At 48.0% G+C, this 17,817-nt stretch overlaps 1 protein-coding gene across 1 annotated transcript; it reads left to right on the forward strand.

The window, feature by feature from the left end:
- The first annotated feature begins 1,877 nt into the window (after nt 1-1,877).
- LOC125706186 (leucine-rich repeat-containing protein 49-like) lies at nt 1,878-16,558 on the forward strand. Its single transcript, XM_048972762.1, has 9 exons — nt 1,878-2,078; nt 4,072-4,149; nt 6,978-7,144; nt 7,253-7,345; nt 12,203-12,437; nt 12,540-12,725; nt 12,806-12,915; nt 15,410-15,563; nt 15,721-16,558. Exons 1-9 carry the CDS (start codon nt 1,956-1,958, stop codon nt 15,961-15,963), a joined length of 1,389 nt encoding a protein of 462 aa, XP_048828719.1. The 5' UTR covers nt 1,878-1,955; the 3' UTR covers nt 15,964-16,558.
- The last annotated feature ends 1,259 nt before the right edge of the window (nt 16,559-17,817 follow it).

Below are 17,817 nucleotides of genomic sequence, written 5' to 3' on the forward strand. Positions count from 1 at the left end.
GCACACAAGACCTATGAACCAGTGTGTTTTCAATTTTTAAGTGTTTAAGTCCAAGGCAGATTCCATGACCTAAATTACATCACAATCGCTGTGCACTGTGCTGCTGTCATACATGCGAAATATGAACCAGACTTTAGAAGTATGAATCAGAACGTTGGTACACATCCTTTTCCATCCTGGAGCACTCATTTAAAAGCCATACAATGAGCAACAGAAATGTTGCTTCCACTAGTTCCTAGTGCCTTAATAGGAGCCACTATTTCTATATTAGTTTTTTTCCGGCCTTTGTGATGAATAGTAATGAACCGAAGCTGCATTGACTTTATGGAAGGTATGGGAGGCAAAGGTCCTGCCGCAGTGCTCTGCCATTGAGATGTGTGGTTCTGAAAACAGCTGCGGAATTCAGGGCCACTGAAGGCGGGTATAGTTTGGCTCTGATTGGCTGACTGTTAGTATGTGTCACATCAGCTTAGACTCGGCATCCAGGCCCACTCACTAAAGCACGACAGTTAAATTTATATTCTGCTGGGCTGACAAAAGAGCCATGGTCCAGACAGAGAGGGAAAGGAAAGACATGTGGGCGTGTGTTTTGCAAATGCATGTTCGTGGATATATATATATATATATATATACACACACACATACACACAATATGTTGTAGTCCTGAGTACTGATGGGTACTAGTGGCCCACGCAAGGCAGTGCTGGCTGTCGTCCCGGGCAAGCTGCAGGTTCATTGGCTGGATGTAGGTCAGCTGGGTTTTGGGTCTACAGGTAACATGGGAACCTTGATACGGGCGGCTTGCAAGTCGACGTGAGCCCAGGATTCGTCCGGCTGTGTGTTCTCACCTTTTAGCTCCTGGTGTTTATCTTCTGTGCTACTAGGAGGCGTGTAGTAATCCTGTTGAAACAGGACAGCATCACTCCCGTCAGCCAATGGGATGAGTGCAGGAGACGACCGGAAGCGGTTTGAATGGACGATGGTGTTGGAGAGTGATTCCACACCTACAGTGCTGCGTAGGGGACCTTCGAGGCCTCTGAATCTGACTGGGATGTGCCCCCCCCCCCCAAAAAAAAAAAGATGATATCTGTTAATATCTGTTACGGAAGGTGATGCAGATCTTTCCTGGGGGGTGGAAATCTGCTTCACTGTTTATTATCTGCTGTCCTGAAATTGTATTAAAGTCTCAAAGAAACGTGTTTAATAATAAGATAGTATTGGTCAGTGTTTTCCGATCCAGTCTGCGGGGACCCAGAGTCGGTCCATGTTTTTCATCCCTCCCAACTCCTAGGTCCCTGAGGACCAGATTGGGAAACAATACTATTGGTGATTGAGGTGGATCTTGATGTTTCCATTAAAGTGATCGTTTCATATCCCTGTGCGTAATACCTTTATGCCAAATGTCTTGCCTGGAATCGTGTCCTGTCTTTAATGGCCCTGGCAGGCTGTAACCAGGATGCACGTGGCGTACATAAATGCATTGATCTGGCCCTCGCTCTCCTCAGCATGTCTGTGATCGATAAAGGGGGCTGGGTTGCACACACTTGGGAGCATGCAGACGTCAGCTTGGACGGGTGGGGGTCTTTGTGTTAATTACAGCATGCATTTGAATGCATTTTGAATGTTGTGATATTGTTCATACCTGTCCTCATGCCACATTCAGGTAGCGGTTATCCTCCTGCTCCAAATGGTGGGGAGATCACCGCCATTCACACGTGTGGGCGTCTCCCCCTGGATTACCAGCCTTCATCCCGGCACTGGCCATCAGCATGCGCAGCGCTGCTCCTGCAGTCAGGATCTCCGCATTACCGTGCGGTTCGCCACCCGGTCTCTCCCCCCCCCCCCCCGCCCTTTCTATTCGCAGCAGCCTCGGCGGCCGGGCATGCGCGAGTCGGCGCTTGTGTTTCCCTGAGAGGCAGGCGGGCGGGCGGACAGCGAGAGAGCGAGCGAGGGGGATGCTGGGGGCTGCCGGCTGCCACGGCTGGGAAGGACTGACGCGCTGCCCGTCGCTCGCCTCCTGCCTGGCACTGCCCACCGCCGGAGTCGCGTCGCCCCCCCGCCAGCGGGCACCACACCAGGTAGGAGGGACAGGGGTCTCCATCCCCCTGCATAACGCATGGGGCGGGGGGGGGGGGCGAATCTCTGCATCGGATCCCAATCAGCATATTCTGCCCGGACGGCCGCTTTTTCCGGGAAACACATCCCAGCGGCGGAGGACGGATCCCGCTTCGTTGCCGTGATACGCGGCTTGTCGCTGCCTTGCTAGCTGTCAGCTGCGCGCGTGCATCTGCGTCTGCGTGCACAAAGGCTCGAAGTTCCCGCATCAGCATGCCAGACTGCAGCAGATAAAGCTGTATCGTGCTCGGCTGGGTGGAAATGTAGCATAAGGGCAGCAGACAATGTCAGCTCTGATCAAGGGCGACTGTCGCCTGCTGTAATTTTTATTTCATTCATCTGTCTCTCTCTCTCCTTTTCTGAGCTGTCCTTGGTAATCTGTTGGTTTCGTATAAGGAATGAGATTCCTGTTCATTTAGTGTGTGTCTCCATAATCATCTGTGGCCATTGCTCGCTGGGGACATGTGCATTACTACTCCTGCCGGTGTCCCTAGGTTGTCGGGGCGGGAGGGGAATTATGACTGAAGACATTTTGCCGTTACCACAAAGGGGAAGAGCTCCTGGAGCAGCTGAATTTGAGTGGTTTGCTGTTATAAAGTGGCATTAACTGCAGACAAAGTCTGCTCACAATGGCTTGTCTTTTAAAATCCTGGTTATTTTTCTTAACTAGCTTCAATTCCCTTCTTAGCTGCTTCTGGTTAGTATGTTTATGCATGTTAAAATGTCAGACTGCATGTGATTACACCTGTCCGGGCCAGGGTGGGGCTCTGCAGCTGTGTGTGTGTGTGTGTGTGTGTGTGTGTGTGTGTGTGTGTGTGTGTGTGTGTGTGTGTGTGGTCTCCATGATGCCCATCTCAGCCTCTGCTTTGGCCACTGCATCAGAGAGCATATAGCAAAGCCTCAGCCTGTGGTAGTCTATGATTTAGAGCCCCCCACCCCCCCATCTTAGCTGGGGGAGCACAGTGACCAAGAAGAGATGCACAGCTGGCCTGAGTTATTAGATGGGTAACTTTAAACAGTTTGTCAACAGGATGTATCAAGTGACGCCCTCTGAGAAGCGGAATATACCAGGAAGGGGCGGAGTTTGTGCCGTTCTTAAGCACACGGAGGCTCCGAAACAGCCGAACACATTCATACACTGATCTGAGGGAGGGATGAAGGCCTGGCACTCGAGTGCATCCTGCCTGCTGGTGGTTCCCTTCAGATGCAATATGAGTGCTGGGATGCAGATCTCGGCGTGTGGCTCGTAAGATCTCTCCAGCATGTGCTTCTAAAGGAGACTCGCAATCAGTACCTGGCCTCTGCTTTCCTTGCACCATCTCTGTAGGCGTGAGGCACAGACCTGCAGCCTGTTAAGATTATCACTCTGGTTTTACTCTTGTGATTTAAGACGACTAGCCAGGTGCTGTTTAAATGTACAATGTCTAGTATGAAGAGCAAAATGTTTTAATCAATTATCAGTATTTTCATTTGGTCAAATGGAAAATTATACAGGACGTATGACAATTATGAAAATTCCCATAATTTTCTGTAGTTTATAATATACATAGATCCAGAGTATGAGCTGAGAGGCATTGAACAGAGTGCAGGAAAAATCGAGATTTAATATTTCAGGCTGTGAAATTACTGGCACTGTGGCAGGATTTCAGAGGTGTGCGGTCTAAGGTGACCTGGGGAGATGAAATGTGTTGAGGGGAAAATAGAAATTCAAGGTGACAATGTATCAGAGCAAACCCAAATGCCGCTGCATCTCTGCTTGCTCCATTAGTAATTAAAAACATTTATATTAAAATGATAAATTCAGATTTTTAATTTCCTGGGACCGTGAACAGAAGCTGTGGTTAGAAAATGGAAGGATGGATGGATGGATGTCAGTGTGCTTTTCAGTGCTGAGCTGATTGGGCTAACGGTGCATGCAGTAAATGGTGTGATGAACTCGTGCACCTTTTGTTGCAGGAGGGGCACATGGCCTGTGTTCTACCACGGAAAGATGAGGAACGGAAGAGAGAGAGCCACAAGAACGCAGTGCACAAGGTACGCTCACTGGAAAGGCCTTTACCTCTTCATTTCCTACACTTTTGTTTATTCCTTCTCCTCAATATTCCAGGGAGGAATGGAGACTTGATCCTCTTTAGGAGAATACCCAGAAGATTCACCAAGACACTTTCAAATTTCAGGCTTTTTGGTCAGTAGGAACCACCCAGGAAAATGAGGGATTAGTTGGAGGGTTAAAATGTAAGAGTTTGGTGAGTCTTGGCTGTGATCGGCTGTGGCACGTTGGAGTTGGAACTGTGGGTGTCGGTCCACTGGCTGCAGTGACTTGGTCGCACGCGTCCATGACTGCATGAAGGAGAGCTTTCAATGGTCTGAACAAGCGCCTCCCAGCATCCTCAATGCGCAGCGTAGACCTTGTGTTAAACTATTTTGTGCTGTTACTGTAACTTCAGATAGTTTCCATGTTCCTTTTAATGCACTGTCGTTCTATGACATTCCTATGACGTGTTCTAAGGAAGGAAACTTACTGCCGGGTGTGATGATATATAGAAAAATGACTGCAATCTCTCTACCTCAGCTCCTACTCCTCCATGATTTAAGATCTCCTGAAACCACTTGGTCTTTTTTTTAATGGAGGGGGCGTTTTACTCTCTCTGCAGGTGGTGATGGTGGTGGGGGTGCTTTCAGGTGAATTACGAGTTTGCTAGGGTTTGACATATCGATGCTTAGTGGAGCTGTATGCCTGGGCTTGTGGCTGGGTGATTGTTATGGACCCGGTACACTGGGAGACCGCCCCGGTTTTAGCCTCGAAGTAGCCGAGCTGCCCCCTCGTTCCCGCTTCCTGAAGGTCGTCTGTCACTCGCCTCTTTAACATTTCATCTCTGGTGTGTTATGACGCCATGGTAAACATCAGCCGTGTCTCCTGTTAACCCAACCTGCAGGAGGGCTTCGTGGAGATGGATGCTCATGTATGCTAATTCAAGGAGTTTCTTTCCCAGAGTAGGTGTGTGAATTGTTCTGTTTAGGCCTGGTGTGTGTCTGTCCAATGTGTTTGACTGCAAGCGATTCTGCATTAGCACCAATGCAAGAGTGACATGCATTTACTTTTGTATCCCGATGCAATTTATTTCTTAATGTTTAATGAAGTGTATCTCTGCCTCTGCATTATCTTAATGATGCTGGATATATCGATATCGGTCCATATCTTGGCCGATTATTGCCAACCGATATTTAAACATTAGCAGTACCAGAGCTAAAGACACAACTAGTAAAATAATGGTGGTGACTGTATTGCATAGCAAACTGTCTTCAATAGTGGAGGACGTGGGATTTTGTCGGTTCATTCACAAAAGTACCGACCTGCAAAATGTATTTAACCTGTAGAGCCATTTTTTTCGATTTCCACAAAATAAAATCAGTTTAGCAAAAATATATTGGCTATCGGGGCGTCATGGTGGTGCAGTGGTTATCACTGTTGCCTCACACCTCTGGGATCCAGGTTCGAGTCTCCGCCTGGGTCACATGTGTGTGGAGTTTGCATGTTCTCCCCATGTCGTCGTGGGGTTTCCTCCGGGTACTCCGGTTTCCCCCCACAGTCCAAAAACATGCAGATGGCCCCCCATCCTGGTTTGTTTCGTGCCTCGTGCCCATTGCTTCCGGGATAGGCTCCGGACCCCCGCGACCCAGTAGGATAAGCGGTTTGGAAAATGGACGGATGGATGGATATTGGCTATCAGTATTGGTCAAAGTTTCAGTGCACCACTACATCGCCTGTTTTCCTCCAAATGAGACCTCTCGCATGAGCTTTAATCACATTCTTTAATGGGGGTGGGGTCCGTTCACCCAGTGTGTTTGAGAATATAAGCCAGATGGCCTATGTAAGGGTGTGTCCCATATGCTGAGGTGCGGGTCCCATGGCGTGACTTTTATGTCTGTCCCTGCCTGGGCTTGTGTGGAGCAGCATGCTCAGTTTTGGAGCTGCTTACATCACTGGATCACACTGGCACCCAGCAGGATGTGGGCACGCAGTGCCGCCTTGTCCACCACACAGCCTTCCTGGTGTGTCGGGCCGTCTCTATGCCAAAGAGCATCTACCCTGGTGTGAAGCGAACACCATCCGGCCGACCGGCCATCTCAGTGACAGCCGGCACTCCGCTATCGGTTTCTCTCTCAGGGGGCCGGAATGAACACTCCAGCAAGTTGCTCAGGCTCGTCACTATCCCTTCAGAGACGCTTCCCGGGTTAAACACGATGGGCCAGGCACGTGGTTACGACCCGTAGTGGCGTCTCTGAGCAGGACAGGTGGAAACCTTCGCATTGAGTCATACGCTGGCCTCCATGACAGGTAATGCTTGAACAACTGTGAAAAGTCTCCAGTTAAGGACTGCAGAAAATATTGCCGTGGGGACTACACAAGTTAAAGTACGTCGCTGTTGGCCGACACCATTACGAGCAAATACTTTGGCACTGTATACATCATCACCAGAGCTACACGGCGAGTAGGTATTTAAAGCGCCCTAGATACTTGTGTAGTGCCACGTTCGCAGTGCTCTCAAGTTTATGGGACAAGTGCGGACAGATTGTGGGAGGGGCCTGTTTGCCTCTGCAGGTGTGTGAGTTACGCGCAGCCGCTCCGTCGCCGCACCACTGGGTGCTAAAGCGGGAAACCTGCTGCGACTTTAATGCCTCGTGCAGTTTATGAACCTTATAGGTCACGCAGTAGTAACCATGTGATTTTGCGATAAAGTTACCATGGGAAATCTTTTTGGCCCTAACGGGGTAATGATGTGGATGGTGGCGGCATGTGTGCGTGTTTGTGTGTGTACATGTGTAACCCATGTGCTTTTGTGTGACCCGTGTCCTTCCAGGAGAAACGGCGTCAGGCCATCCGCAATGCGGCCCAGCAGTGGGAGGGCTTCAAGGCCTGCTTGGAGCTGCCAGCCCAATCCGGCTCCAGGGACGAGGGCAGCCCTGAGCACTGCCCACCCCAGCAGAACGACGGGCCGAGCCAGCAGCTCTCCCCAGACGAGCTGAAGTACGTGGGACCTGCAGGCCTGTAGCACGTTGGTTGGGATTGGGGCTTGGGCCCGGGGGGGGTTGGGGGGAAGGTCGGGTGACTGAGATTATTGGTTTCTCTCTGCAGGCTGACGTGTCCAGCTGGAGCCTCGGAGAGACCAGCTGGGGGCAGTGAGGCACGAATACGCACCAGTCGGCCCAGTAGCCCTCGGGATCCCAGGTACGAGGTCTGTGCACAGGGGCTGTAGCAGAATGCAGGTTCCATGTGGTAGATATGAGTCTCATATTATCGTTATTGCCTCATTAGCATACAAGAATACCGGGATACAGTCGGTAAGTTGAGGGACAGCCCATGATCACCAGTTCAAATCCCAGGGCCGCCAGACTGATGCCACTGGTGGGACCCTAAGCAAGGCCTTGAACAGCCAGCTCCAGGGGCACTGCACACTGCACACTGGCTGCCCCTGTGCAGTGACTCCACCAGCTGGAGAGGAAGATGAGTTCAACAAAAAGAGAATTTACTGAGCTGTACTTTCCAGGTTTCAACAGGGATGAATACAGTGTTGCTGTTCTATAATTTGTATTATTTTCTAACTGTGTGCGGATCCTTCAAGCACGCATCCCAGGTCACATTTAGCGAGGGGGTTCAACCACAGACCTTGGCTTTGTGGCTGGTGAAATTTGGGTAAAATATGTCCAGGAGATCAAGGAAACATAGCATCATATCACTGCTTTAGGCAGAGCGGTTAGCTGCTGTTATTTCCCCATTTGGTGTGCCCTTCACGCCTAACCCAGAGGTACAGGGAACCCTGCTGACTCCACTAGCCTCTAGGGTCACATACAGTGCAGCTTACAGTGTAGTGTGAAGTTAGGGTCACACGTCAAAACGCTCACTTCGTGTTAACATTCAGTCTGTACTTGCTAGTGTTTGTTGGTGGTCTCGACGGAAGTTTTCCAGTGGGGTTGGAATCGACACATTATTCCTGAGAGATGCAGGGGGCTGCATCTAATAGCTTTTCACCGTTCTGTTGCTGAAGTCAGCGTGCACTTCACTGGAAGTGCTTCAATCTGCCAGTATGCACAATTGGCCTGCTCTTCGTCTCACTGCGCTCTCAGGCTGTGGGCCCCAGGACTGCCACTGCATCTTTAATATCTTTAACGCTGTGTTTCCCTGTCCAGTTCTCGGGGATCCACAGGCGGTCCTCTTTTTTGCTTCCTCCGAGACCCCTGCAAGACAGTGCGCATTTTTGCTCCCGCCCAGCTCTGGCATTGCAGTGTGTCTCAATTGTTGCAGAGCTGCAGTTGGAGCCCCGCTTCAGAGTCTCTTTCGGGGAAAGTGAGAAGCTTATGAGTGTGGGGGATGCAGATTCAAATCCTAAATTCCACCCCTGATGCATGTAGAGCAGTGTTTCCGAATATGGTCCTTGGGAACCCACAGATGGTTCATATTTTTGAAGCTCCTGATGCATTATATCACACTTTGTGTTTTGTGAGGACAATGATGATCATCATATCAATCAATAGAGATATACAAAAAAACCTTTTTTCCATCTAACCTTAGATTATTTTTTTCCCATTATTCTTGGAATGAGAGAAATTGTGCACTGAACTGTAACCTGGTTTAGTGTGAAAACATCTGATTTATTTCAGGATTTCCATCCTTGTCATTTCATTTGTTACTTTTGAATGGATCAGTAAACGTAACTGATAAGCGCCTAGTTAATGATGGTGCTGATTGTGGCTTGACTGGCAGCTTTACATTGCAAAGGCAAACATATGAACTCATCTCTATTCAACACGATCAAACTGATGTCATCAGAAAGGAAGATGGACGTATGACACAATGGGCCTGCCGCTGACCTCTTAGTGCGCTGTGTTTGACTGGGAGTTGCTGGAGAAATGAGTTACATGTTGGTGTATAGCGAGTCTGTCAGGGTGAGCGTGACAGTTTGCGAGGATGAATGAGTTTCTGTGTGTGCGTTTGAGGTGTCCCAGCTGTGCTTCTGGGAAAAGGAATGCGAGCTGAAATTTGGTTCCCTGTGAGTGTGTGTTCTTTAGATTTCTTTGAGGTCGAGTATGTGCGTGTTATGCAAACAGGTGTTGCTCTCCATTGTGGGTCTGTCTCCAAAGTATCTGTTGAAGTTATGAAATGTTATGAAGACATTTTTTTCTTAGTAATGAAAAGCGTTTGAAATGTTTTCTTCGTATCTGTTTGTGTTGTGATTTCTGCAAAGACAAAAAAAAGTGTCACTGAGGGAACGTGTCTCCAAACTTTCCATAGGATGGGAGCATGTGTGAGAGCTAGTGCACACTCACTAACCCACTAAGGTGACCGGCGGGAAGAATATAAACCATTAAGGCATCAAAATGATGAATGTAGGAAGTTTGCGGGCTTGAAGAAGGAGAGGTCATTGTGAAACGTTAAATCTGGGAAATGTTTTAGTAATTGTACGGAGAAAACTAGCAGGAGTGAGTGTTTTAGGAAAAACAGACACTGCTGCAGTAGTGGGAAGGAACAGGGAGGTGGAAGATTTATGGCGAGTGTGAAGGAAATTGTTCCATCAACCTGTGTGAACTGAGCCATAGAGACCCACCAAAATTCAAGATTCAAGATCCTTTATTTGTCACCTACATGTTATGCAGTGAAATCTGTTACCTAAGTCACTCCTGGACTGTGCCGCAGAAAGAAGAGACAGTAATAAGGTATTTACATTAGAAATAACAATTAGTAGACTAAGGCAATCCTGGAAGAGAAATAAAATTAAAATATAACATTAAATTAAAAAGTATATACAAGAGATCAGGGCCTGGAATATGATGCATAAATGGAATAATAATTACATCTCAGAAGGCCTTGCCCACCAGGTCCCATAGGTGGGTCAATCTTGAAATATAGCCTTTGAAGACTCTTGAAATATAGAAAATTTGCAGCTCCTTGCAAAACGATTGAACCCCCCCCCCCTAAAATGATTTTCCTGCATTACATTTGATGCACATATTCGTCCAGTCCTTCTACAAAATATGTTTTACTGGTTCTGATTTATGTTTATTTTTGAGAAGACTGAACAGGCTGACTTTCTGTAATTTACCAAGCTTGGACAATCTCATAAAGCTGGGATTGTTATTGTAATCCGCTTTGTGTATGAACATAAGATTGATGTAGACTTAGTCCTCCGTTATGACTGGAGTGAGTTATCGTCACGCCGTCCGGCTGAAAGTGGACGCTGCATTCCAGGCAGGGCTCTATGGCAACATGGCAATCGGCCACCTCAGTGCCAATCCGCCGTGAGACTAGAGACAGACATGAGAGTCACTGACATGACATGGGCTGCTGGCTCCTCCCTTCTCTTGGCCTGTTTTGAAAGAATTGGACCTCTGAGACTGACATAGGGTACTCTCTGGTTAGAGGGTATAATGTTTGCTAGCCAGTGTTCAGGAAAGCTTTTCTGGCATGAAGAATAAAAGTATTATCTATAGAGATGACGTGCTCCTTATGTTTCTTTACAAAGCAAGGTTTTCCTTGTCAAGATGAATATTTTAGCCTGGATTAATTTTCTGCGATTTATGACGCTCTCAGCTCCCCCACCTAAATTTATTGCTGAAACGTGTCCCGCATTGGGGAGGAAAGTGTACAAGGATCAGACCGACAAACCATCTTAAAGTGAAGCAGGTGCACATGTCGCCTGGCTGCCCCACATTTAAACTTATTCTGCTTTTTCAAAATTGGGCCATTAAGTGTTTGGAGAAGCAAGGAATTTGAGCCCCCCTGGTGGGTTTTTAGAGGCAGTGTGTGTAAGACCATGTGGATTGCAGGATTTACTGTATACAGGTGCTGGGCAGAGAAATCGAATTTTTAGATGGGGAGTATTATTCCTGCCTCTTCGTAAGTATGGGGGAAAATCAGAGAGGATCCTGGGTGAGATTGTCTTAGTACTACATTTAGCCAGGAGGGAAACTATGTACTTCTTCCTATTGATTGTCTACAGGGGTTTTGGCAAGAATGTTTGGCAAATCAGAACTTTATTCATTCCAGGATATGGATGAGCAACATGGTTTGCCATGTTCCTCAAGGACCAAGGTAACAGCTGAAGATGTTAAAGATCAGCAACTTCCTCACCTTACCGGGAAACCTTACTTAGATATCAGGATGAAAAACAGTGTGGTGTTGAAAGGTGAATCCCTCAGGTCAGAAGTTCCTCAGTTTGCTACGGAAGAAGAGCTATGGATTCTTCAGAGTACGGCTGGTTTTTCCCAGTATGCATCGATGCCTCTGAAATGGACATTTGTGCTGCTAGAAAAGAAAATCCACAACTGCAAAGAAAGAATCACGGTTGAAACCTGGAATGTACAGAACATCAAGTAGGGACAGCTGGATGGGGAACAGAGGGCAATGGGTCACTTACAACTCAGCAGCTTAGGCATCCATGAATTTAACAACTGAAATAGGATACTTCTCAGTTGTCAACACACTGTCAGGAAATATAATTGACACTGGCTGTCATAGTCAGGAGGGACACTGGGCCTCTCTCACGATTGATCTTGTGTATCTTTACACCGAACATATTCATGAATTAAGGGGAAATCAGGAGCAGATCAGCAAATGGGCACTACTGATGATTTTGACCTCCTTGGTCACATCAGTGCCTTTAAAACTGGCCCTCGATTCCAAATCCAGGCCTTGTTTTCAGTTCTGCCAGGTAGTTAGTTTTATTAATTACTGATTGGCCAGAGACTTCACACCCGGCTCATGGGTAAAGCAAGGCTGGAAAATCAGCTTGGACCTTGAGGGCCGTGATTTGAATAGCCCTGGGTTACATGCTTCTATGTACATACTCTTCCTTTCTCATTTGCAGTTTTTATTGTTGTCATTAATGTTTATTGTCTTATTTTCTTGCTGCTTTTGTATTGTGACATACAGTAAGTTTTATAGTGTCTATGCATTCTGTTCATTTTTTTAAATAAAGTTACATTGCAAATGTGTGATTAGGGAGAGGAAAATCTGAATATGAAAATCTGATTTTCATATTTTGCTGGATTTGTCCCTGGCTGTATGTGATGCTGTATGTGATGATTGCAGGTCCCCAGAGGCAGGGGGCGCCAGTGTGCAGAGCTTGTCCCTGTCAGACAGCCACCTGGCCGAGCTGGATGGGGACACGCTCCGCCTGTTTGGACTGGGGGCTCTGGAGGCCCTGGAGCGGGGCTGGGGGGCTCAGACCGCTGGTGCTGTCACCGTCATTGCCTTCCGCTACATCCCCTTCGACGGCATCGCGCCTACACTGCCCCGCATCAGGGTGAAGTTCCCGAACCTGTCGGTGAGGTCGCGACCCATCATCCACTCGGACACCTCTACACTGGGGCACTGTTAGCCAGGGCTTGGTGGTGTTCCTTCACGATCCTCTTTGTGTTCCTGACAGCATCTGATCTTCTTCGAGACCAACATCAGCCGGTTGCCCCAGTTGGGTGCCCTGGCTCAGGTCCGGCGCCTGGAGCAGCTGACCATCCACCCCGACGGGAACCCGGTGGTGGACCTTGTTCTGTGGCGGCCCTTCGTCATCTTCCGCCTCAGCCACTTCAACCTGCAGAAGATCAACGGCCAGGAGGTTGGTTCCAGGTTGTTCATGACCCGCATTTTGGGGTGCCTCCCTTCGAGCGATGAGCGTGATGGGTTTGTGTGTGACAGGTGACCCTGGAGGACGTGATCACGGCGGAGAGACTCTTTGGAGCCCTGGGTCACGTCACTGGCACTGAAACCCCACACTATCGCCTGCTGCTGTTATTGGACGAGTCCAGGTGAGTCCAGTCTGTAGTGTGTGTGGCATGTGGACTCAGACAGAAATGCGACTTCCTCTGAATCGGAAGCCCGGTGGTGTTTGGCATCCTTCGATCGGCCTGATTGGTCCTGGTTCATGACCATGATTAAAAGCCAAACCCAAACAAGCAAAGTAAAATCACTGGTGGCACCTCATCTCTGCTGATGTACTATTAATATCTGTCTGTGTCTTTAAACATGTCCTCCTAGACTGCTGTTGCAACATAAGTTCAGCAAAATATGGAAGGACTCCACACCTGCCATTAATTTTATGGGGAACTTTTCTTGATCAGGAACTAGGCGTTGTTTTGCTGCTTTGAAATTGTTGTATTTTTTTTTATAATGATGTTGGGTTCAGAGTTCCCCTTGTCAGCAGGCTCATAACGTTCAGCTGAGAGCCATGCATGCTGTACTCGGTTCTGTGAGCTGTAATAGTTCTTAAGTGATTCATGCAGCACTTGGTTGACATGATCTAAGTTCATTCTTGAATGAGAGCCCCACGGAGGTCTGACAGCGACCAAAAACTTATTTTGGTCTGTTTCCCCGAAACACCAGATGAGTAGTTGTTAAGACATTGCTCCTGTAACATAAAGCTTTGTCTCAGCGTTCACTGTCACTAATTGTCATTATATACACACCATCATTAAAATATCAATGGAGAATTCTCTCATGCTGAGCGATAGTCAAAAGCCACACTATCAAGACATTTCTGGCTGTTCTAATACTTTATTCCCGAAGAATATTCGCAGCATACAAACCCAGGCTAGCTTTTCTGAGATGCGTCTCCAATTGTGTGTAACGCTTCTCCATATATGTGGATGTAAATCAGTCTCTCAGTGCTTCCCGCAAACCCCTCTCCTGTCTCGGTAAGAGGCAGGTTGATCCCATCAACTGCTCAGGCCCTTAGTTCAGGCCAAAAAGTACTTAAGCTTTCTGGCAGGAGTGTCTGGAGCAGGTCGGTGTAGCCCAGTATTCCAGGCAGATAATAGTGATGAATAGGATTTGAGAATCCAGAGCTGCATCCGCTTTGGATGTCCGCTTAGCTGAAAATGGTCATGCGGGTGTTTGCGAGCAAGACGGCAACAAAAGGTCAGTTTCGGAGTCGCGTTCCAGTTGGCGGTTTTGTTGGAAGCTTGACATGGGCATTTCAGAGCTCAGACAGAGCTGTCAGGATTCCGATAAAGGTTGTAATTGTTGGAGGCAGTATATGTCCAAGCTGTCTGTCTGAATCAGTGGATCTCTTAGGTGGTATTTTATAGATGAGCTTTTACTCTAATTGAATAACCCAAGATGGGGCATGAACCCATTGCAGCAAATATAAGTATGATATGATAAATTAATGACTACTGGTACTGAATCAGTATTTCTTTAAACACAAAAAAATATGGTGATGCTGCCATCGCCTGGCATCAGTAGAGAGTGTCATACAGCATGTCGCTAGACAGGGAACAGATCAAAACTTAGTCGGATGACTTCCGAATGTGCATTGCAGTCGCACCGCCATAAAGCTGAAATATCGTTCGTCTAATCATTGTAAACGGTATATCATTATGTTCTGTCTATCAATTTATTTTCAATGCTGTTCATTTCTTTATTTGTTTAGCTTTAGTTCTCTTCCAGAGCTTGAGAGATCTCCCACTATGTAATCCTCAGACATCATTTTCATGACATGTACACTGGTTTAGCTTTTAGTGAGAGCCTATTTGCCCATTCAGCATATAAGCCAACCTCATGTTTTATAGCGTTTTTGAAAATCTTTTTATGTTTTTTTGTCTGGTGGTACAGTGACGCAGCAGGGTTGTGGGTTCAAATCCCACTTCCACTGTAGTTTCCTGTGTGGGCTGTGACAGTTCCCCTGCCCCCCCCCCAGTCCAAAGACAGTTAGGTTAATGTGTGTCCCTAAATTGCTCTGTGTGATTGTGTGCATACCCTGTAACAGACTGGCTCCCCCTGCCTCGTTCTCTGTGCTTCCTGGTATTGGCTCCAGCTCCACTCCAATTCTGTTCTGGATAACCAGTTGGAGGATGAATGGACGTATGTTTTTCATAGTTCTTGTTCATTTGTTCATAGCTTGCTACATACACTGTGATACAAAATCCGGCTGCCTGCTCTTCTCCTCACAGGACACTGTTAGGGGCAGCTTGAACTTGTAAGAATGCAAAAATGTCTTGATATTGCACATAAGTCATCTCCCATTTAGTAGTGCAAACTCGTTTGCCTTATTTGGGAACTGAATGCTGTTTGATTGCGGTGCCTTGTGATGGGTTGGCGCCCCATCATGGGTTGTTCCTTGCTTTGCTCCCGTAGCCTCCAGGGTAGGCTCCAAACCCCCCCCCCCCCCGCGACCCTCAATAGGACAAGTGGTTTCAGACAATGAATGGATAGATGGATGCTGGTACATCCTCTCTCTGTCTTTTCCTGCACTGCACTTTTCCTCGGTCACTGGCTTATATTCTTTCCCATGATGCTCTGCAGAAAGCGTCAGCTGCAGTTCCTCTTAGATGGCCGCGGCCGCCGGGCTGGGCAGAGTCCCGAGGAGCTGCGTGATAATGGGAAACTGCTGGGAGAAGGTCTGAGCCGTTCGCTGTTCACCTACCCGAACCGCGACGCCGGCGTGGAGAACACAGAGGTGAGCATCACCCGCTGGAGGCCCGGCAGATCGATGATGGCTGACCAGCTCAGACCGCTGTTCCGCTGAGGGCTCATCTAAGTGCCGTAATGCCCAAAGAACTTAGATATCACGCTAATCAGCACATGCCAACCTGCCATTTTCTCCCCCGCCACAGGAGGGCGCCGTGGAGGCATTGGAGAGGGCCGAGGCCATCCAGCAATACCTACGCAGCTTGTTGCAAAGGGCGTTGGACACCAACACCAAGGGGGAGGCACTGAACAAGTTGTGGCCCTCTGTGTTCGCGGAGATGGTGCGGGACTGTGTGCTGGACATGAGGGACCGGACAGCTTACTGTCACTCCTGCCTGAACAGGCTCTCCCAAGGCAAGAGAGCAGAGGCGCAGGGGGAAGGACTGTAACATCCACCCCCTCCCTGCCGCAATATGCCCTCTGCTCCACCACTCCCCAGTCTCCCGGCTCGCAGCACAATCAGAATGCCGAGCACTTTGCAAGTGGTGCTGAATACAGCATTCAGACATCTGCTCTCGTTTACTAACCTCCTAGTCTTGTTTTAACTGACTCCCAATGTCTGCGGAGGACTGCTGTGGAAATGCTGGCTCTTTAACTCTCGTTTAGGCTTCCTGTTGTGAATGCACAGCACCGTGCTTATGAACGGACACATTTTAGCTCATACTGGACACAGCTGCAATGATTATTAGTGTCTTCCCTTCCTCTTTGATACCGGTGCCGGCAGATGTGCCATGGTGTCTTGACCCGCCCTCAGAGGGCCCCCAAATCCCCGTCCTCCTAACACTCTGTCCTCTTTCTATGACCATTCATGACATCGGAGGTTGGGGACAGTATGTTACGGGTTAGTGTTATGGAGGTCATGAAAATATTAGGTTGTTGAAAATGAAACTAAATATTTTTTCAATACTGTATATCTGCATTTTTTGTTATAAAATATAAATTTAGAAAAACTCTAGTTTTACTAAAACTAGTCAAATCACTGAACAGCTGGTGTTTAGGTGTGTCCTGTTACTTCACTGCGAATTGTCTGATTGTGGCACAATGCTTCTGACTCCAGAGGGCACTCAAGTGGGCTTTGTCCACATACACTGTGACACCCCCCCCCAGATAGTCACTGACCTTCAGCTACCGACATTTGTCCAGCAAGAAAGGTCTTGGACGGCCTAGGCTACCTCCGAACAGTATGTGAGATGGGCACCCCATGCGCAGAGGGGTGGGGGCCAGGGAGTGCCTCAAAACAACGAATGAAAGTGCCCTCCCCATTGATATTACAATATGGTCCTTCCTATAACCCACAATCACTTAAAATCTCATGTAAATTTGCACCCCCCCCCCAGGCCAGCAATAAGTACCAGTTGGCTACGCCTCCATATTCGAGGATCCCTCCAGAAGTCTGTGTACATCACTAGGAGAGACATACAGATTTTGTTCATGTTTCTTGGTTTAATTGGCCCTAACCATTACTTTTTCAGTGTATTTTTAAAATGTAAGTATATGCATAAGCTTCTCCCCATGGAGTTTGCCCATACGCTGCCCACAAGGTGGTGGCCAGATTAATAGTGTTGTACTGCAGTGGGGATGTTGGAGCGTGCCTACCCCAGGAACAGAGAACTGTGGGTGCTCACCTTTGTGACAGGAAGGCTTCCGTAAGCCGTGCATGGGGTTCTGCTATTCCTCTGGCCTTGCTGCTTCTGCAATTCTTCCTCACACAGTAGGGGGCGCTGCCAGTCTGGGAAGATTTAGAGAATTGCCCAATTCTGTCAGCTAGCAACACAGCAAGTTGACAAGAAAACTAATGTAAATGACTTAAATTGCCACTCACTGGCTCACTGGGGAGTGTTTGTCACTGCGTTTCAGTCCAGTATGAGGAATAACGGCAGTTGCCCCTTTGTAAGCCCTGGCGGTATATCACTGCTACTGTTGTTAATACTGCTTCATCACGCTGCAGGTGACTGCCGTGAAGCCGAGAGGCCTGTTGCATGTCCTGACGCAGCCATCAGAATATGCCCGCCATAGTTACATAGTACTGCTTTAGCTATGGGTTATGAGCTTAAACAGCATTCCAGAAGAGCGCATCAACTAGCTATTTGTCACCTGATGATTTGTCACATGCTTTTTTTCTTTTGACTGTGAGGTGCTAATAAGATAAACAGGTAGAAGGTAATCCTGACTTCCCTTTCAACTACAGACCATCCCTTGCATGGCCTATAGGTGGCGCTGTGGTCCTGGCCGCAGGAGGGAAC

This window comes from Brienomyrus brachyistius, chromosome 13, assembly GCF_023856365.1.
Source record: "Brienomyrus brachyistius isolate T26 chromosome 13, BBRACH_0.4, whole genome shotgun sequence".
Taxonomy (NCBI): Eukaryota; Metazoa; Chordata; class Actinopteri; order Osteoglossiformes; family Mormyridae; genus Brienomyrus; species Brienomyrus brachyistius.